The 20,727-nt window shown below is 53.0% G+C and overlaps 1 protein-coding gene across 22 annotated transcripts in view; it reads right to left on the reverse strand.

Moving 5' to 3' along the window:
• The window catches only part of CAMK2G (calcium/calmodulin dependent protein kinase II gamma), a 55,374-nt gene extending 37,476 nt beyond the window's left edge, over positions 1–17,898 (reverse strand). For 11 of the 22 annotated variants that reach the window (XM_070782032.1, XM_070782026.1, XM_070782030.1 and 8 more), the window contains exons 1-3: positions 17,712–17,895; positions 16,264–16,358; positions 5,217–5,276 (exon numbers count right to left, since the gene is read on the reverse strand). In XM_070782032.1, the coding sequence (XP_070638133.1) occupies positions 5,217–5,276; positions 16,264–16,358; positions 17,712–17,776 (220 nt within the window). In that variant the 5' untranslated portion in view covers positions 17,777–17,895. Of the gene's footprint in view, positions 1–5,216; positions 5,277–16,263; positions 16,359–17,711 lie in introns of all 22 variants that reach the window. The other 11 variants (XM_070782025.1, XM_070782024.1, XM_070782019.1 and 8 more) reach the window with 5 other exon arrangements.
• Between the last annotated feature and the right edge of the window lie 2,829 nt (positions 17,899–20,727).

The raw sequence follows: 20,727 nt of genomic DNA on the forward strand, positions 1-20,727 counted from the left end.
CTGTCCCAGAAGCTAAAGACCAGCTTCATTAGGGAGGTGACTAACAGCAGCGGCAGGAGGCACTAACAGGGCAGCAGGCACGATGCTAACAGTGACTCCCAGGGGAGTCCTGGCACTGGCTATCTTCCCCAGGACCCCTGATCCCAGACCCACACACCCCACCCCCTGCCCCGAGCCCAGAAGGGCAAAAAGGGCAGGCACCCATGCCTCTGCCCAGACAGGGAGTCATCGGCACTTGCCCTTCCCCAGGAAGACCACACACAGAGTCCAGGTGTGAGGAGCCGGGGAGGAGAGTCAGCTGAGCAGAGCAGCGAGGGAAGACTAGTCCTCCCAGGCCGCCCAGCCCAGAGCTCCGCTTTGATGTGTGTCCCAGGGCCAGGCACGGCCAAGGCAAGGAGGGACAGGTGTGGAAGGCTCCACCACTGAGCAAGACTGCTATCTTTCTCTTTCCATTTGTAGAGAAAATGAACAGGGGGCTGAGAACAAGAGGAGAAACTTGATTGCACCACTCTAAGTGCCAACCTAGCAGATTCGCAATAATAAAGATCCAAATGATAATACCTAACACTTAGTTGAGCTGTTTCAATGTGCCAGGCATTATGCCAAGAGCTTTACACATGTTATTTGATTGAACCCTTGCATTAGCTCTGTGGGGTAGGTACTTCTATTAACGTCTGTGTAACAGGACAGGAAGCAGAGGCTCCAAAAGAAACCCACCCAAAGTTACACTGAGTGGCAGAGCTGAGACTTGAGGCCAAAGCAGGCCAATATTAAGATCCCTAATTTTGTAGAACTGCCCGGAGGGAGTCACTTTCTCCATCCTCCTGGGCAAAGGAGCTCTAACCTGTCCCTCTTAGCCCTGGCCATTCTGACTTGCTCAACGATGTCCCTGTGGCAGCCTCCCTGAAGCAGGCGTGGCTGCTCATGCCATGGACGCAGCTGTGAACAAGAGAGACCCAGCAGCTTCAGGGGGGACGGGCTTTAAAGAAGCACTTATACAAATACATAACCAAGCATTAGGGGCTGTTGCGGAGAAGTAAAGGATGTATGGGGGAAAAAAAATCCAATACCCAGGCCATTCCATAGTCATGAGAGGGTATGGAGGCCAAGAGAACCAGACCAACCCTGGACAGGAAGATCTGGGAAAAGAAGCATGAAGCATTTGCTGCATTACAGTCGTAAACCTAGTTATTGTTCTTTACAAACTGTGGAAGGAAGAACAGGCCAAAAACAACATACTCAGTGTCTTATACCTTCATGTACTGACAAAGCCACAACCCAAATCTTGTGGCTATTTCCAATTCTTTAAAAACCACCCGACAGTATGCCACATTTTAACTAACAAACTTTGGTCAAAAAAGCACTGACAAAGTATCACTGTTCATGCCCATGAAAATACAGGGCGGGGGAGGAGGTCGTGTCATCCCAGGGGGCTGGCAGGGGAGTAAAGGCTGCCCTCCAGGAAGGAGCAGGTGGGCACGATATCGGAGCTGCTTGCCTATGCTCCAACGTTTCCATCTCTTTCTTTGCAACTGTTATTGCTACACTTACTATTTATTAGCTGTGTGTGGCCTGGGCCCAACGTAAAAGGCAGCCAGGCTTGAAAAACATGTGTGAACTGAGTTGGGGCTGGAGGGACTACTTCTGGGAGCTGGAATCTCCAGTTTCATTATGTCCATTTATTTCTTAGGACTCGTTCACTTGCTCAACCTTCTCAGAACTCCATTAGGAGGCATAGATGACAAAACGGAGGCACGGGTAAGTAAAATCATGGGCCAGGGGTCACAGCTGCCCAGCAAACCCCAGATTCAGACCCAGAGGACTGGATACCAAGGCCACAGACCTTTGCTTCTCCGCATGCTGAACCAGCAGCAGGAGCTTCACCTGGAGACGTGGGGCAGCTCAGGTCCACCCCAGACCTACTGAATCAGAATCTGAATTTTAACACGATCCCTAGGTGATTCACAAGCACATGAAAGTTTGAGAAGTACTGCTCTAAACCACAATGCTAGGCTGTGATCGAAACTGCTGGGGCAGCTCAGCACGAAGGAAGACAGAGTCTATTCATTAGAGGAATTCAGAGCAGGGAGCAAGCAGATCACAGGTAGAAGACACTTCATTCAGACTCTAGACGGTCAGCACTACTGCCGTTTCTTCCTCTCAACTCTCACCTCTGGCCACTCTCCCAGGGCTCTTTTAGGTTCTGCAGTATGCCTCAAAACCAACAGGCTTTTTTTAAAAAAAGACTTTATCTTTTAAAACAATTTTGGGTTCATAGCAAAACTGAGCGGCAAGCACAGAGAGCTCCCACCTACCCGCTGTCCCCACACACGCACAGCCTCTCCCACTATCACCATCTCAAAAGAAGCAAGCTCATCACAACTGACGAACCTACACTGACACAGCATTATCACCCAGAGACCATGCTTTACATTAGGGGCCACTCTTCCCACAGACTGTCAACTCCTGGGGTAGAGTATCTATTAAGAGAAAAAACTGGGGGTGCCTGGCTCCTTGTACCAAATACCCTTCTGAATGCAAGTGCCGGTGAGTCTGACAACGATCAGGGGTGGACCACGTGCTCTCTGCTTCCTCACCTCTGCACCACTCTTGGGCTGATCCACTAGTATCCCTGTGGGATGCAATTAGCAGCTAAAGCCAAAAGGGCCACCGCTCTGAAGGATGGAGCAGTGGAGAGAGAAGAGGGACAGCGAATTAAGCGGACAAAATGGGCTCCTCTTCTGCCACAAGCCAGGTCAAGATCCATGGCAACCCCCATCTCCTGGACCCACAGCTCCCTCATCTCTAGGAGTCCCGGTTCCCACTGGAGGACGGACAGCCTGGCCAGATCATTCTCCCAGGACATAGTCCTGACTACTCACCCTTCCTTCTCCCTTCCCTTGACCCCAAATAGGGCCTCAGACCAAGGCCCCCAGGGTCTGGGAGCAATCATGAAATGAAAGCACAGTTCTAGGCAATGAGACACTGACAAAGGGAGAGAGCCTTGCCTGGTCTTCCCTGAGTTTTGCTGTCTCCCTAGCAGAGCAGATGGCTGGGGGAGACAGTCCCTCCATCTGCCTTGATTCTGAGCTGGGGACTGGTGGTTAAAGAAGAAGGGGCTACCAAACCAAGTCTAAAAGGTTCAAAAGTATATATCTAATTTTCAAAAGCACAGTAAAAGAAGGCTGGAGTATTTTCCAGCTAGAATTCCAGTTCTGTACTTTCTGGTTGGTTCTCAATTGTCTTTGTCCCACTCTGACCCTTCTGTGGTCAATCACACCCATGTTGCAGGTAATGAGGACATGGTTCCACCTCCTGCACCATGGACCCCACCCTTTGTTCTCCCCTCCCTCCAGGCAGGCAATTCATCGTTGCTCTATGAGTTGGTCACTTGGGGTGTAAGGAAAGGAAGTTGTCCTCAGACCCTGAGACCTGGGACTGGAACACCAAAATGCTTCTGTGCTTGCGGATGGCTTTAGTCACCCACCAGCTTTTTTTCTCCTGTTCTGCCACTGCTAGCTCAGAGTGACAAGCTCGTAAAGCCCAGAGGGACCAGGTAAGCAGTAGAAAGTTAACAGCATAGACAGTGGCCAGCAGGCTAAGGGGGCAGTCACTGCCCAGGTCCAGCTGATTCTGGCCAGGCATGGATGTGGGCTCAGCAGAGCCAAATCTTCTGATTTGAAAGATTGGGAAATAGAATTTTTTTTTTTAATGTGAAATCTCATTTTAAAAAACTGGCAAATAATAAAAATATTTTTAAACCACTAAGCCAGCCAAACAAAACATGCCTGAGTTGGTGACTGCTGTTTTAGCTGTTTCTCTCGTCGTTTCTCTCCTACCCAAGGCGACAATTTGGTCCCCACCATGGTGTTTTCAGGTGAGGGTTGAACTTCAGAGAGCTCAGAGGTTCCCAGCCCAGGACTCGTGGGCTGAGAGGGGCTGGCTTCGTGCAAGACGGCACCAGGCAGAACTGAGTACCAGCTACGCCAATCTGTGTCGCGTGTAAGCCAAGCTGCTGATTGCCATCTATAAAGCTGTGCGTGGCTTCAGTTCTGGTTACCTCAACGCTCCCTTCCCCTCGGGCTGGAGTACGACCCCACTCTCCCGTGTCAGAGCTCATGGTGAAAATTCCAGTCCTAGGCCTGTGAAGCTGGAGGCTGAGTAGCTCAGGAGGGGGCACTGAACTTCAGCAAGTCACCTCACAGTCGTGGCTACCAACCCAGCAGAGTAGGCAGCCTCTGGAGCACCCCTAATATTTAGGCCATGCCTGCAGGAGATGGTGATGGACAGGGAGGCCTGGCGTGCTGTGATTCATGGGGTCACAAAGAGTTGGGCACGACTGAGTAACTGAACTGAACTGAACTGACGAGCATAGAAACTCACTGTCCTTTGTGATAATTGGAGCTTTCAGGGAAAACCTAGGAGATGTTCCCTGCTTTTCCACCTCAAGTCAAGCCTCGGGTTTCTGCTCAGACGCTGAAGCCAGCCCAGTTTCTGTCCCCTCCGAGAGAAGCACCAAATCGGGGCCAACGCTTTTGGCAAAGACTACTTCAGCTGAACAATGTAAAACTGAGCCAGAGTGGGTTGTGGCAGGCAAACCTCCTCAGGCTTTAGAACAACCAACAATGTGCTCTTGTCCCCCGAGTCAGGGTGGGAGCGGGAGAAATCCTCTTAATTTTTTCTCCTTCTCCAGCCGAGTGGCTCCTGCCACCCCTGCTTCAGGGAAGCCAGGCGGGTGGGCAGCTTGCTTTCCTGGCTCCGGGGAATACGAATGGGAGCGCCATGGAAACCCCCAGAGTGCACAGGACACCGCAGCAAGGAACAAAACTCTTTCAAGGCCAGAAACAAAGTGCAGACCCTTTGCTGATGGCCGCGGAAGGCCCCCGGCGAGGGGCGCTGGCAGGCCACTCGCCCCGAGCCTCACACGCCGAAGACCCAGCCCTCAGCCCAGAGACGGAAGGAGAGGGGAAGAAAGGGAGCCTGAAACACATTCCGATGCCTCACTCCCAGCGCTGAGATGGCACCACAGGAAGGGAGACACTCAGGTCTCTAAACTAGAACACCCCAGAATTCCAAGCTGCGATCCTGCTTGGGTAAAAAAAGGCACCAGGCAGACGCCCAGGGACAGAAGTGGTTCCCCACACAAAAACAGTGGATCTCTGTTCTCGCCACCTTCTACAAAATGCCCAAGACATGCTCTATATAAGGGCACTTACCGATGTTTGGATGTTTCAAAAGTCGGCATATCCGGGCCTCACGTTCTAGTTTCTGGTGATCTAAAAGTGGAAGAGAGAAAACGAAAGCTATCAGACATCCATTCTATTTGCGGCCACTTGGCTATTCATATGCCTTCAATTCTTAGGCACCTACTATGGCCCTCTTTATTTTTTTTTTAAACAATTTGCTGAATTAACATAGCAGGTCACAGCAATTCTGGAGACAGGTATTAATGACAACCTTTTGCCATGAAGCAGTGTCTTAGGAAAGCTTCCCAAGCTAGTGAGCGGCAGAGCCAGGATTTGAATCCAAGTCTTAAAACTCTGGTGCTCTTTCCACCACAGCAGGGATTTTACTGGGCCAGGGTGTCCAGAATTTCTTCCTTGTTGAAAATACTAATAATAATGGCTAAGTTTTATTGAACACCTACTACATGAACATATATTGTGCTAGGAGTTTTGCATATATTCTCTAATGCAGTCTTCATGGCAATCCTGAAACATAACCATGCTGACAATGGAGACTGATAATTTGAAAAAAAAAAAAAAGCTAATGTTTATTGAGTGCTTACTTCTACACCAGGCAGATACATCTTTTAATTTAGTCTCAAAACAACTCTTGGAGGTTGGTAGTATTACGATGCCCATTTTGCAGAAATCCTGCTTCTTCCCAGGACCCGCTTGGCTGCCCACTGCTGGGAGCTCTGGCCTATTGCCATGCATGTTCTGGGGTCACGCTGCTTTGGTGAAATGACCAGAATCCAAGAGCCCACAAATCTAAGCAAGATGTGGTAGTTGATTCCTTCCAGAGGAAGGCAGAGCTCCAGGCACAGAAAGAGAGGCTGCTACTGCTTAAAACAAGGTAGCCTAGAAGCCCCAGCCACTCTACCCCCATCTCTACTTGCTGAACTCCACAAAACCACCTCCTTCACAAAGTCTTCCCTGTTCCTCCCAGTAGACTGTGACTTCTCTCCTCATGACCCAGCTCTGTCTCCCACAGCACCTCTTATAATTCTCACATCACACATTTAAATCACGTATCTTTCGGTCACAAGCTCTTCAGAGTGGCACCTCCCTGTGTGATGCTTCCTAGAGTTCCTTCCACATCAGAGGCTTAATAATGGTTTATCAATAACATTGACAGTACTAGTAAAAACTATTCTTTATTAAGTATTTACTATACGCTGGGCAGAGGCACAGACAATCTTATTTCATCCTCACAGAAACCCAGTGAAACGGAGGATCTGATTAGCTCAGTTACATTGCAAAGGAGGAAACTGAGACTTAAAAGTTTCAAGTAACCTGCCCAAGGTCACACAAACAGGCACCAGAGGCAGGTGGTCTGAGCCTAGAGCCCTCTTTCTCCATCGCTGTGCTATGATGACAGGATCAGGAAAAATGAGAGCATCAAGTCAAGACACCAGACTTTAGGGGCACAGTCCAGTTCACCCCAACTCCAACAGGTCTAGGCGGGTACTGTCCCTTCCATACCTGCCAAGCGAGTCCTGAGTCCCTTGGTAGTGGCTTGTGCCCACCCCACCTCTACCTAAACAGCAAAGAGCCTCTGTAAAGCCTCCCATGACCCTCACAACCATCCTACCAGGCAGGACACTGACTGTCCGCATTTCACAGATGATAAAACAGGCCCAGAGAAGTTAAATAATTCACCCAAGGTCCTATAGCAGGAATGGGAGAGAAGTGTGAATTCAAACCCAGGCCTGCCTGAGATAACATACGGATTACAGACGAGAAGGAACTCATATTTACTGTCTCACCAAGCACCCTCAGCTCTATCCTAAACGTTCCCTCTAGGGATGGCTCTGCTCTGTGGAAGAAGGAGGTAGGGGCAGGCAGAGATTAGTTCCTGCTGCCCAGCTAATCTATCCCAGCTGCCCAGAGATCTGGGTCAGGCCTTCTCTCCCACCCTTGAGTTCGGTATGGTGACTGACCGGGATGCAGCCAAGAAAGCCCCAGGTAGTCCCACACTGCCTGCGACCCCTCGGGGCCGGGACCTCCAGAAGGCAGCGCAGTTGAGGAAGCGGCACTAGCCTTGCCTGGTGACAGGGGGCTTGCTTCTTCCAGCCCTGACTGGGGGATGTCAGGGCAACCCCACCTTCCTCCCCAGCCCTGGTCGTGGGATGGTGGTACCAAGCAAGCCACTAAAGCTGAAGACCCCCCAGCCCTCTCTCTCACCACTCACCTCACACCCTCCAACCCGCAACTCTCGGGCTGGGCTGCCCGGGCAGGTGCAGGAGAGCAGTATCTTGCGATGCGGAGGTGGCAGCTGAGGGGAAGGCCCAGAAGATTAATGTTTATCTCCTCCCTTAAGTCTCTTACTGGCTAATGGTTCCAGTTCCACAACAGCAACGGCACTAAAAATACGGGAGCTCTGGCTTTATCAGTGACTCAGAGTGGGAAGAGAAGAGACAGTCACACGCCCAGCTCCTCGAAGGAGCTGCCCAGGGTCCAGAGGGTCCTAGACAGTCACGCAGTTTGACCCTAACTCCACGGAGCTGAGTACCACATTCTGCACAAGTCTTCTTTGAACCCCAGGCTGTGCCGTGGTCCTTGGTCTGACCCTCAGTCATGGAGTCTGGCTATTAACCCACTGGTTTTGAGTCAGACAGCCCCAGATGGAGTCCTAGAGCTGTGAGTCCCAAACCCATCTGAGACTCATTTATTCATTCAGAATATACTTACTGAGGCCTACTATGCGACAGGTGCTGTTTCAGATGCTGGGGATGCAGCAGTGAACAGAACAGACAACAGTCCCCACCCTCAGCAAGCTGATACGCTAGTGGAGCTTGGTTAGGGGACAGTCCGTAAGAACTGGATGGCATGTTAGATGTCATGGCAAGTGCAATAAAGAAAAATAAAGCAGGGCAGTGGGAGAGTGCACACTTAAACTGCATGGTCAAGGACAGCCTCGGCACAGAGTGACATGTGATGGAACGGAGGTGACAGAGCGAGCCAGGTACATAGCTTGGGAAAAAGTTTCCTCACTTCTAAAATGAAGGCAGGGGTATCTGTGGCTTAAATGACGTTTTTGGGTAAATGCTCCGCAGAGTGCCTGGCACTCAGGGAGAGCCTCCTTTGCAAGGGTCCAGCAGTAAGACAGACGAGGTCTCCCAGGCTGGGCCTGTGCCCACGGCCATCACCAGAGACAGGAGAGAGTTGGACCCACTCTCCATCAGCCTGGGCAGTCACGGGGTCTTGGAACACTAACCAAGCCCTCGACCTGGCCCCATAACAGGCCTCCCATTTGGGTGGGGCCCATTGGTGTCTTCAGCCTGCAGGGGAAGGCTACCAGCAGGGTAACCTCCGAGAGAGGACGGCCCAGTTAAAGCCACTGTCTGTGGGAGCCCTGGTCATCCTCGGCCCCAGCCTTACGGGCTGTGGCACCCTGCCATCCTGAAACTCTGCTCAATGAGCCGTGTGGTTTCTGCCTACCACGCTCTCCCTGCTCCTCAGGAGGATCCTCGCTCAGGCGGCCAGCACCCCAACCCCTGCAGCTGCTGTCTCCCATCCCTTTCCCCCTCACTTCCTGTCCTGTTCTCCACTGTGTGTCTGGGAAGAAGCACAGGGCTCCGTACAAGCAGCAGCAATGTTTCAGGAACAAGTCAGGTTTGCAGAGCATCTTCTCCAGCTGCAGGGTTTGTCCTATAAACTCAGCATGCTATGCTGTGCTTAGTCACTCAGTCATGTCTGACTCTTTGTGACCCCATGGACTGCAGCCCACCAGGCTTCTCTGTCCACGGGGATTCTCCAGGCAAGAATACTGGAGTGCGCTGCCATGCCCTCCTCCAGGGGATCTTCCCAACCCAGGGATCAAACTGAGGTCTCCCACATTGTAGGCGGATTCTTTATCAACTGAGCTACCAGGGAAGTCCGAAACTCAGAATCCCCAAGTCCCGAAGGGCTAAGGCCACTGACCTGGCCTGGTCCACAGTGGTAGGTCCAGGCCCTGGCTTGACATCCCAAGGTGCTAACACATCAGCCACTGCTCCCGTCACGAAGGCGGCCTTCTCCCTTGAGACACCCCTCCTTCCAGTGACCGCTGAGCTCTGTTCCTAGAGAACAGCCCAGACCTTCTTCAAGGCTGACCCTCTTCCCACCCACCTTTCGACTGGGCTCGTCCCCACCCCTTCACACGGCCCAGCCCCCCCTTCCTGTTTGACAACAGCCACTTCCCGCTTTTGCACAGGGCCACTTCCTGCCTGCCTGTGTGCTACTGCCATGGAGAGACCCACCCCTGCCGGCCTTCAGCCCAGCTCCAACCACAGCCCTCTGCAAGGATTTCCCCCTCAAGAGCTAGGTGGTAACAGGAGCAGAAAGCAGAAGCGGCCGTTATCAAGATCCCCCTTCAGGCCGTCCTGATAGCACCCTCAGGTGAGGGCCAGGCCCTGGACACCAGGATCCCTTGCCTCCCCCGCCTTCTGAACAAGAGCTTAAGACTGGGGTCAGGGCACCACAAAGGCTGAATACCCTTGAAGAGAAGGAAGCAAAGGCGTGACCAGATACAGAGCAGAGGAAGCAGACAGTGAGGAGACCTCGAAACACCTCTCCCCTAGCACCCCGAGGGATGATGCCTACTCCAAACTCACACTCCTGCCCCAGCAGGATGGAGCGCAGGGAGAGCCAGCCAGGTTCTCCACAGCCCTGCAGAAACACACGGGCTGATTCAGTGACGTCTCTAAAACCATGAACGCTAGCATGGACTTCAACTAAGATCCTGCTGACATCTAAACATACAGCCCACTCTAAGCGGGAAAAGACACAGAGCCCTGCTCTGGCTAGGGGGACCCTCCCCAAGTTCTGATCTCAATGACATCCTCGACTTTTCGGAGTTATTTCGAAGGTCTGTGCCTGTGGTCCCAGCGTGGATCAGGAAAAGCTTCCCACAGCCCACCCAGTTCAGATGCTCTGTGTGGGCGTCTCCTCTTGCTTCCCCCTTCTGGCCCTCTGAGGCATCGCTCGGAGGAGTAGAAACAAGGGCAGCACCGGGATTTGGTGTCATAATCCACATTCCCCAGCTGCTTATAAACAGCCCCTAGCCTTGGGAATCCCAAGCTACAATCCCATTGACCTCACCCTGACATTGTGATGCCACAGCCCTTCCTCTTTGAATCTCACTCTAAAGGTGCAAAGTCCCCAATTAAGAGCAAAAGTCTGTGTATCACATAAGAGCAGGGGCCACAGCTTCTAATTCCTTCATATCCATATACCTGGGGACTAGCTGAGGGCTGTGAAAACAGCCCAGTGGGGCCTGAAAAGTCCCCATGTGAACCCCCAAGGCTCTGTCCTTTGAACTGGTGTCCTTCCCTTCTCGTCAGCCCTAAATCAAGCAGTTTTAACTGGGTGGCACGAAGACCTGAGCCTTACTCTGGTCTTTGGATCTTAAGACAAGAAAAGCTTTAACTAAGGAGAACAAGGAGAGAGGCTCCAAGAAGAGGCCCATAGTGAAAGTCTTCCCAAACCAGCTTGGACAGAGAAAATCCCCATGGGGTCACTAGCAAGCCCCAAGAAGGCAAGGCTCTGCCTCTGGACACTCTGAAGGCCAGAACAGGGTCAGCCACTGAGCTCTTCGTGCCCCCAGCAGGGCTCTGGGTGCCTGCAGCCTATGCCCACTGTTTTGGTGACATTTCCTTCATGGTAACCAGCCCCAAGTAAAACATCCCAGGAAGCAGCCCCTAAAAATAGCTCCTCCCAGGGCAGCAGCAAGCTGGGGGAGGGGAAAGAGAAGGAGGAGAGAAGAGGGGAGCAGATGGGAAGTTGCTGCTGATAGGGCCCAGGAAGTAGAGGTGGCGTTTGGGGGGGAAGTGGCTGGAAACATCCCTACCATAGAGCGGTCTCTACCCACAGAGGTATGTTCAGACGAGAGCGAGACCTAGTCAGTGGAAGGGAGGGATCTGCTTCACTGGGCTCAGAGCTCTGGGTCTAGATGGAGAGGTGTGGAGGTGATCTATCAGGATTTAGCACAGAAACAAAATATCCAGAATCTGTATTTTAAAGGGAAGAGCCAAAGGGTAAATGATGACCACACTGCTTAAAGATGCTGGGATCTGAGCACTGGCAATATCACTGGCATGCCTACAGCTGAAAACAAACAAACCAGTCTTTTGCGTTCTGGTTTCCCCACCGGCTGTAAAGGAGATCTGCCTGGCCCATGGACAGAAGACAAAGGGCTTCTGCCGAGAGGTACTCGAAAGGTGCAAAGTGCCCATCTCTTCCTGTCACCACCCTTTTGGCACCCATGGGATCAGGCCCTTGTCAGCCTGCCAAGGCTGTCCAGAGCACAGCACGCTCAGAGATGGGGCAAGAGCTGGTCACACCCACTCCACCCCTTCTCTGCCTCCAGCCTCCGCAGAGAATGGGGTCAGCCACTCACCTCTAGGGTTTCAGCACAGCCTCGAAGCTTGGAGCACAGCTCCTGACAAGGCCCAGAGCAAGCAGCAGGAAGCAAGCAGGGGCTTCTCCTACAGAATGGGGCCCCTTTCAACCTGCATCACCACTCTATGATGCTAGCACCCAAAATCACTCTGGGAAGGGGCAGGTGGGCAGGACGGCAGGCCAGTGTTGTAGGAGCTAAATCACACAGCTCACAGCATGGCTGGATGATGAAACCGACCCTTAGCATGAAGAAGGGGCCTCCAGGCTGTTTCCTCATCCAGCGGGGAGAGTCAGAGGAGCTCAGTCACCTCTACACAGGATGCTCACTTCTCTGTCCACAGAAATTGGTCTGTTTTATCCTCAAGAGGAAAGCGCCGTTTTGGATCTAACCTCCTTAACTGCTTCAAGTCCCGGAATTCCAGCGTTCCAGTGCTGTATAGATATCTCTTCCTCCCGCCCCACTCACCGCTGCATCACCCTCCCCTCTCTTCATCCTTAAACAGGAAAGTCTCACTTGGAGATACCACAGGGGACACAAATGTCATGGGGGCTACTCAGGCCAACACCAAGGGGGTGGAGACTTGCAGCTGGCACCACCCGGGGGGATCCTATTTCAGTCCCCAGGGCCAGCTGGACCAAGAAAGGCACAGCCTTTGCCCTTCTGGTGGCCAACATGCCACAATTACAGCCACTCAGCTTGCCACAACCTCGGACGCGAACTGACACCCCAATCTGGGGGCTCAGAAGAGGCCCCTAATCACAGAACAGCCCGTGTGCACAGATGGTCACAGAGCAGTAGAGACACCACCTGGAGAAGGCTGGGCCAAGGTGTGTCTGGTAAATATCAAAGAGCATGGCAAGAGCAACTGTCACGGCTGTCGCTTTTTAGACAGCATTTCTTAAATGTGTGGCTCAGTGCCCACCTGCATGAAATCCACTAAGGCACTTGTTAAAAGTGTAGATTCTGAGACTCCACCCCAGACCTCCCAAAGTAGAATCTCTGAATAGAGCCCAGGAATCTGCATTCTTAACCAGTCTTCAAGGTGATCCTCTTGCACACTAAAATTGAAAACTGCTGTTTAGAGGAAGTCCTGACATTGCCCTAAAAGGCCGTTTATGACAGGGAAGGAAGATGATAAGCTGCAATATCTTCCTATATCTCCCACTTGTCTTTTTCCCCAAGCACAAGTCTTTAACTTCATCTGTTCTCTCCTACAGTTGTGTCAGGACTACAGCCTGGTCCACGGATCAGAGAGAACCCAAGCCAGTATCAGGATACAAGGGTTCCAGCAACTTGGCTATGAGTTTCCTGAGAGCCAAAGCCAAAAGGCAATCTGGCTGGTTACACAGTCCATTCATTCAACCTGTATAGGAGGCTCAGTATGTATCAGGCACTTTGTTCTATCAATATGTATCAGGCCCCTGTATTAATATGTATCAATCATATATGTAAAGAAACAGATATGATTCCCATCCTTACCTCCCAGGTCCTGGGGAAGGGGAAGGCTTTTGCTTACATTTAACTTCAATAGAAATTTCTTCACATGGGGTATACAGATTAAATAAATAAACAAACAAGGCAAGTGCTGTTAACAGATTTCATAATATTGCTTCCCATAGCACCTCTTAGTTAGGCTAAGCATCCCTTCCCAGTGAAAGCAACTGGAATTCAGATAAATGGTCCAAATAGAGAAATTTCGTATGATGTAAACTGCTCCAAGGATAAATCCTAAACTACGTAGAAAAAAGAAAGGACCATTTGCCCTTCAACTGTAGCAATATGAGAAATGGTTTGGATATAAGCAAGAGAGTGGGATATGAAATGTTATGTTCCACGAGGTGAAAATCTATATGCATATGAATAAAGATAAGAAGGGAATCTGAAGATTTAAAAATAAAAGAAGACATAAGGGCTCAGGCTCCTGGGGGAGGGGGTGCTCTTAAATCTTAAAATAACGACTTATCATTGCCATCACCTGGCCCACTAGCTCTGCATCCAAGCCTATTTTAAATGCCTCCTTCAGCCTAGCTGAGAGCTAAGCTTGGAATCGCGGGCTCCCTTAAGAGCCCCAACTCCACACCTATTGCTGTTCCAAAGCAAATGGAGTGACATTATGTGACTTTCAGTGACTTTACGCAGACAGACCCGCAGACGAAGACAGTGCTCGACACTCAGCCGCCTCAGCTCTCTACAGCCACCATGTCGCACAGCCACCATCATGGGCCCCTGAGGCCACCATGATAAGAAACAGCAGAGCAAAAGGGTTCTTATCCAGAGCTGACCCCCCAGAAGACCAGGGGATCTCTCCCCATGCCTCCTGGGCCACCTCACCACGGAGGACAAGGAGAAGCAGCCTGACACTCTCTCTTTCACTCTGCAGCACAGAGAATCACAAACAAGAAAGGAACGGGCAGAGAGACTCAGCATACGCCCTTCAGACCTTCAAGGATGACCCTGGTGGGCCCACCACATTCCCAGACACAGAAATCCAACACCTGTGGAGCCCTAGACAGACAGACAGCGATGAGTGAAACCCAGCCCCAGCCGCTGCACCTTTATAAAATATACAGCGTAAACTGAGAGGCTGCAGGAAAGCCACGGCCTTCACTCACTAACCCCACGGGCACTAGCCTAGTGGGCACCCTGGCCCAACCCTCCCCGGGAGCTCAAATCCCCTACGCCCACACCTACAGTGCAACCCCCGGACAACTCCCTCCATCTCCAAGACAACAGCCTCCCACTCTCAATCTCCAAACAGTCTTGGCACTGTACCTACCAGCCAGGACCAGGCCTTTGTCCCAAAGTTAACCTGGCACACAGGCCACACAACAGAGCCCCAGTTTTGGCATAACCATCTTGAGAGGGGGAGTTGCTGCCTGAAGCATATGATCTTACACAAGAATCTTCTTGAAGAAAAAAAATCAAAGGGAAATAAAACCTCATCCAGTTTGGGCAGGGAAAAAAGATATCAGCTGGGAAAGATGGGACAAGGTTGAAAGAAGGTGAAGCCTGGAAAGGGACGTGACTGCACAGGTTAGGGAAGTTCAGGTGGGTAAGGAAGGAATAGAAAAAGATAGCCTAAGGCAGGCAACTCCATAAAGTCACCACACCAGCTCTCCTCACCCTAGAGTTCAGCTTGCAGCTGTCTCTCCCACCCTCACCCCTGGGTCAGAGGACAGCGGTGAGACTGGGAAAGCAAAGCATTGCATCATTAACTGGAGACATCAGACACCAGCCCCGTTACTGATGCACACGGGCTATGCTGTGTGGGTACGGGGAGGTATCCATTCTCAAACCGTCATCCCTGCCTGCACCCTGCATCCTTGGCCAGAGGATGTCTGCCAAAAAGCCCAAACCACTGCACTGTCCCCCCTCTCCAAAGGAGGAGGGCATCTGACTGCCCACATATCTCTATGGCAACCATCGCCTCCGACTCAAGGTACCCAGAGAGAAAGAAAACAAACAAATAAGTCAACTTAATAGCCAATGTAGAGGAACAGCAGGAGACAGGGACTGGGAGGAAGACAACGAGTCAACCCCTGCTTGTGGGGATGGAGAGCGGTCCTCCCAGCCAGGAGGCGGACACGGACCTGCTAAACAGGTCCCAGGATAACTGACAAGAAGCCCACTTAAGTTTACAGCTTCTCCAATGCTTAGAGACATGTATTATATCTCTTACTCCAGAGATGCCCAGGTCATTACTAGTCATGGCCCACATCTTCTCCAGGGCATTCTATTGCCCAGTCTTAACTCTTTCCTGAGTCTTATAACCTTTGTCCCAGGACTACACTTTGCAGCTCTCGATGACCTGACCCATCCACATTCCTCCCTACTCGCCACAGCTATGAAGAGGACTTCACATTGGCAAGAACCCAGCACAGGGTGCAGGGAGAGAAGGTTCAAGGTGTGAAGCACAGGGCCTGACCCTCCCCAGCCCCAGGCACTTGGGAGCATCTCACAAGTTAGGCTCTCAGGCCTGGGCCTTCACAATCTTCAGATCCTGAGGCCCAGCTGCTCATATTCAGACCAGGCCATTGAGATTTCCAGACCATGAGGCATCACCCTCCACCCAGGACAGACTGCATCTGCTGCTGCACCACCAACTTTGTAATTTGATCAAAAAAGCAATCAAGTTCATCTGGCAGGATTTGTTCCCGAGAAGCCCTCGCCAGTAGCAGCCTCCCTTGATGTTTACAGATTCCCTTCCCTTGGGAGTCTGTTCTGCCGCCTGGTGGGTAGGGGGAGGCTGGGTTTGTCAGAGCTGTTCACTTACTGCATTTCCATCTTAAGTCACCACTGGGGCACAGAGACTAGTGCAAGCCTGGAGTGGCTACCATTGCCCCAAACACAGAGATTCCAAATGCCCCAAACGAAGAGCTAGCCACCCACCACTCCCAATATCCTCCCCCTCCATAAAAACCAAACTCCCTTGAGCCTTCAGGGACCACTCCTCCTAGCAGCAATCAACATCTCTTACATCTTCATTCTTTTCTATCTGTTCCCTATATAATTCTCTGCCTAGCTTCAAATGTCACCCACCCTGAAATTCCAACTCTTCTCCAAGAGCTAAAGCCACAACCCCCAACTGGTTCTTCTTCAGAAGAACACTAGCCCTTGGAGGCACCCCAGGGAGAGACTGAGATGGGGAATACTCACCCCGAGCAGATAACTTCTTGGTATTGATGATTTTTGCTGCATACTCTTGCGTGGACGTTTTCTTCACACACCTGCGGACCACAGAGAAAGCACCCCTGGAGGGAGAAGGGGGAAAGAACTGGGACACGGAGCAGAGCAGAGCAACACAAACACACTTCAGGTCTGAAGACAGTGATGCTCCCATCACCAGACCTTTAGTCAAAATCACACACACATACCAGTGTAGTGACTATCACCATCCAACATGGGGCAGAAGGATGTGGCCTCTGCAGGCCGCTCAACAGATGTGGGTGGAGGACCACGCTACTCCCACGCCCACCCACATCTGTTCTGGGTAAAGCAACAGCCCTAACCTCAGGCTGTGCGTCAAGAGCTGGTGGGAGATGCTTAAAACACACACCTGCTGCATCTCACGGACAGCCCTGCAGTCCCAGCCAAGAAGACGGGAGAAAGGAAGACCCTGCCCTTTTCTCAGCAGGAATAGTTGGGGTAGGGGAAGGAGAGATTAGAAAGAGGGTATGTCTTTCTAATACATGTCTCCCTCAACCATGGGGAGGAAAGTGAGGCTCAAATCCCCCCAGCCGGCTTCATCCCACTGCATCCTAGCTCAACTGACAGCAGGGAAAGAGAGGATCCAGTTGTGGGTCTCAGACATCAACAACTCCCCTTCCCCATGATACTTCCCTCTACACGCCGCCCACCCCTCAATGAGGGCTCGCACTCTCCAGCTCTGGAAACATCCTGGGGGGCGGGCTGGGCGGGGGCTGCAGTGGCCAGGCTCGGCGCCGCGGGTGGGGGTGGGGGGCCGGGGCTGGTGCAGCGGCCAGCTCAGTGCGGAGGGGAGGGGGATGCTGCGGCTGCGGCGCGCGGCTCCCGGGACCACTGCAGGGATGGGGGGAGGGGACGGGGGTGCTGCAGCAGTGCCCAGCAGCGGGGCTGGGATCCTGGAAGCGGCACTAGCCGGGGGCGGGGCCGGGTACCAAGCATCCCCCACACCCGGGCACCGCCGCAGGGTTGGAGCTGCAGGGCCGGGGAGGGTCCTGAGTCTCAGGCGCGTGGGACACGGGACAGGGTGCTGAGTGAGCTCTTGAACGGAGTGGGGAGGGGGCAGCAAACAGGCGGGGTTGGGATTGGGGGGGCGCCTGAAGGGTGCGGAAGGGGCGGGGCTGGAGGGCGCCCAGGAGCGCTCCGGGGGCTGCAGTCCCCGCGGCAGCGCGGGGTGCAGCAGCCCGGGCAGCTGCTGCAGGGCGCGGAGGGGGCTGCGGGGCAGGGAGCTGGGGGCCAGGGGGCTCCGGGAGGCGGCTGGCGGGAAAGGCTGGGGGTGGGGCGGGCCGAGGGGGCGCTGCAGCGGCCGGTGCAGGGCCGGGGGGCGGGGCGAGGAGCCGCATAGCGCCCGGGCGGCAGGGGCAGGGTGTGGGGGGCCCCGGCTGGCGGCGGACGAGCCGTACTTGCCGAGCTCCTCGAAGAGCTGGTAGTCGTCGGTGAAGCGGGTGCAGGTGGCGGTGGTGGCCATGCTGGCGGGCGGGCGGACGCGGCGGTGCAGCCCGCGCCGACGTCGGTGCACAGTCACCGCCGCCCGGCCGAGGGAGCAAGAGGAGGAGACGGGGCTGAGCCCGGCAGCACCGCGAGACTTTACCGGGGAGAGCGAGGGAGGGAGGGACACCCCCGCGCCGCCCGCCCGCCCCGCCCCCAGCCCCGCCGGCCCCCTGCCCGGCCCCCGGACCGCCCCGGGGGAGGGGCCTCCCGCCACCGGCCCCGCCCCGCCCGGGGAGCCGCTGGGGCTGGGCGGAGGCACCGGGGAGCGAAAGCGGGGTTGGGGGTGGGGGTCTCAGACCCCAGCCACCCGGAGGGGTTTAGAAGGTTCCTGACCTGTGGGCTTGTCCCAGGACAGACCCTACAAGTGCTCAGGATGTGAGTGCAAGTATGCATGTGTTGGGAACGTGTAGAGGTCTGGACCACCGAGTCCTCTGGTAAGAGTCCTAAGCCCCGAGTCCGGCTCACACGACGAGAGAGGGCCAAGGTCAAAAACGCCCGTGTCACACTGAAAACTTGGGAGACGCCCCCAATCTGTGCAGAGCCAGCTCTCAGCAGCCTTCCCTCGGGAAGCTGACAGTCTAGACTTGTGTAAGCGTCAGGGCCATTATTAGATAAAATCCTTCAGGCACGGTTTGTTCAGGGAGACCAGGCCAGGGCGAAGGATGCAGGTGGAACTCTGCCTTCCTGCACTCCAGCCTTAGAGATGAGAGAATGTTCTCTCTCTGGCCAGCAAAGAAAGGGATGAAGTGAGAACCACTTAGAAAAGGCTTAGTGCAGTGTGGGCTGGAAGAGCAAGTGGAAGCAAGAAGAAAATAATCCCATTTTCCTTCAGGCACCCTTTGTTTTTATTTATGGCTCATCACATTGTATAATGATGTGTTTACTGGTATGAGAGGCAGCACACAAGAGCATGCTGTCTTAAGTGTGAACTCGGGTTAGACTGCTTGACTTGGGTTTCCGGACGACTCACTGACCAGCTATGTGACACTGGGCAAGTCAAGTAGTCCATCTGTGCTTCAGTTACCTTATCTGAAAATAGGGAAGAATAGTAACTAACTACCTCACAGAGTTTTGAGTATTAATGGACTAAAGCACATAAAGCATTCAGAATAGTACCTGGTACCTAAGTAGAACTGTGCTCGTTATTTAATATTTGGCTTCCCAGTAAATTGTAATAGGGCAGGGCTGCCTTTGTTCACCTCTCTACTCAGCCTCAGACCCTTAGTAAATATTTGTGGGATGAAGGGACTCCTTGGGATGCTGGCAGAGGGAGTTACCATCTCTTTGTCTCCACTGTCAGAGGATGGTAGGAACAGGACACATAACTGTCTTGGAGGAAGAGAAACAGTCTGGGCAGGTTCCTGACCTGCCTGGGCAGCTGTACCCCCCAAGTCTAGAGGCCAGCCCCCACTGGGCAGGGCAGAGCTCAGCCAACTGCTGCTGTTCAGTCTTGATTACAGCAGGACGCCCACTGGGAGTCAGGCTTCCATTGTCAGCAGGCTAACTCGCCAGCCTGGAGAAGGCAGCTGAGAGGCTGAGAGGTGTCCCAGCCTCCCAGGCCTCCTCCCCCAGGGGGTGGGTGGAGCAAAGCTCTCAGGCAGGGCTCCTCTCCTCTCCTTACCCAACAGCCCTTGGAGCTGGTTTGAGAACCAGACTGCCCAGTAGGGGTGATTAAGGGAATGGGAGAGGAAAAGAATTAATAGATTGCCTGGGAGAAGGGCAGAGGGCCGAAGGAAAGGGGTGAGGTGACTGAATATCGTGCCCCACCCCTCCCCAGGGCAACAGGAAGTAAGGCGCTGGGGAGTAAGGCCACTTCCTATCTTGAAGCACAGGGGTAAGAGCCTGGTTCCAAGTGCCAGTGTGGGGCAGGGCAGTGAGATTTTACACACAGGGATGACAGTAAATCATCCACCTTAAAGGCAGAAGTGCAGGCTGGCCTGCAGTCCAGAAACAAGGCCTGCATCGTGGTTAATCATCAATGTGTCCTTCCTGAGCTCTCAAGACAACTTGGTTGCTGACCTCCAGATGCTGAAACTTTTATTCATTACTGTAAGGCAGAGTGAGAAAATGAAGGGACATGTCACTTCTTCTCACAGAGCAAGCACAGATCAAGGCTTCTAAGGAGGCCCCTAGGGTATCCCAGGGGAAAACAGAAAAGCAGGATCACAAACCTGACCTGTTCTCGACAGAGGGTGAGGGCTCTACTACTTCGCTTCTCCCGCTGCTCTCAACAGCCTCTCTGACAACTTGGAGACTATGCATGCCTTCATGTGCACACACAAACACACCCTGGCACACACCTTCCTTGATCCCCATTGCTGTCGCACCCACGCAACTTCCAGCCACCGCATGCCAATTAGAGGGCAGATACATATAAATAATAACAAGCTTGCCAGCTCCCTCTGCAACAGTATCTACGGCAACCCCATGGGGTCCAAGAGTTGTGATGTTCCGTTGCAGTTGGTCTCCCGGGCAGCTCCAGCCCTCAATCCCCCACAGCACAGGGAAGGATTACACAGGAAATGGATTTCCTGATAATCACCAGAGGGGCCCCACTAGGTGAACCCTCTGTCATTCTGGTGATCTTTCTTTTGAAGGCTCTGAAAATTACACCAAGGACAGCCCCCTGACTGAGAGACACTTCCCGTCCTAGTTTTGGAAGGCAAGTTTAGAGTGGGTTTGTACATACATGTTCCGTCATGTCTGACTCTTTGTGACCCCGTGGATTGTAGCCCACCAGTCCTCTGTCCATGGAATTTTCCAGGCAAGAATACTGGAGTCGGTTGCCATTTCGTACTCCAGGGGATCTTCCTGACCCAGGGATTGAACCCGCATCTCTTGTGTCTCCTGCCTTGGCAAGTGGATTCTTTACCATTGCCCCATAAAGGTACTTACTCTTGAGCTGAGGAAAATGGAGCAGTTCAAAGT

Source organism: Bos indicus, chromosome 28 (genome assembly GCF_029378745.1).
Source record: "Bos indicus isolate NIAB-ARS_2022 breed Sahiwal x Tharparkar chromosome 28, NIAB-ARS_B.indTharparkar_mat_pri_1.0, whole genome shotgun sequence".
In the NCBI taxonomy this organism is placed as follows: Eukaryota; Metazoa; Chordata; class Mammalia; order Artiodactyla; family Bovidae; genus Bos; species Bos indicus.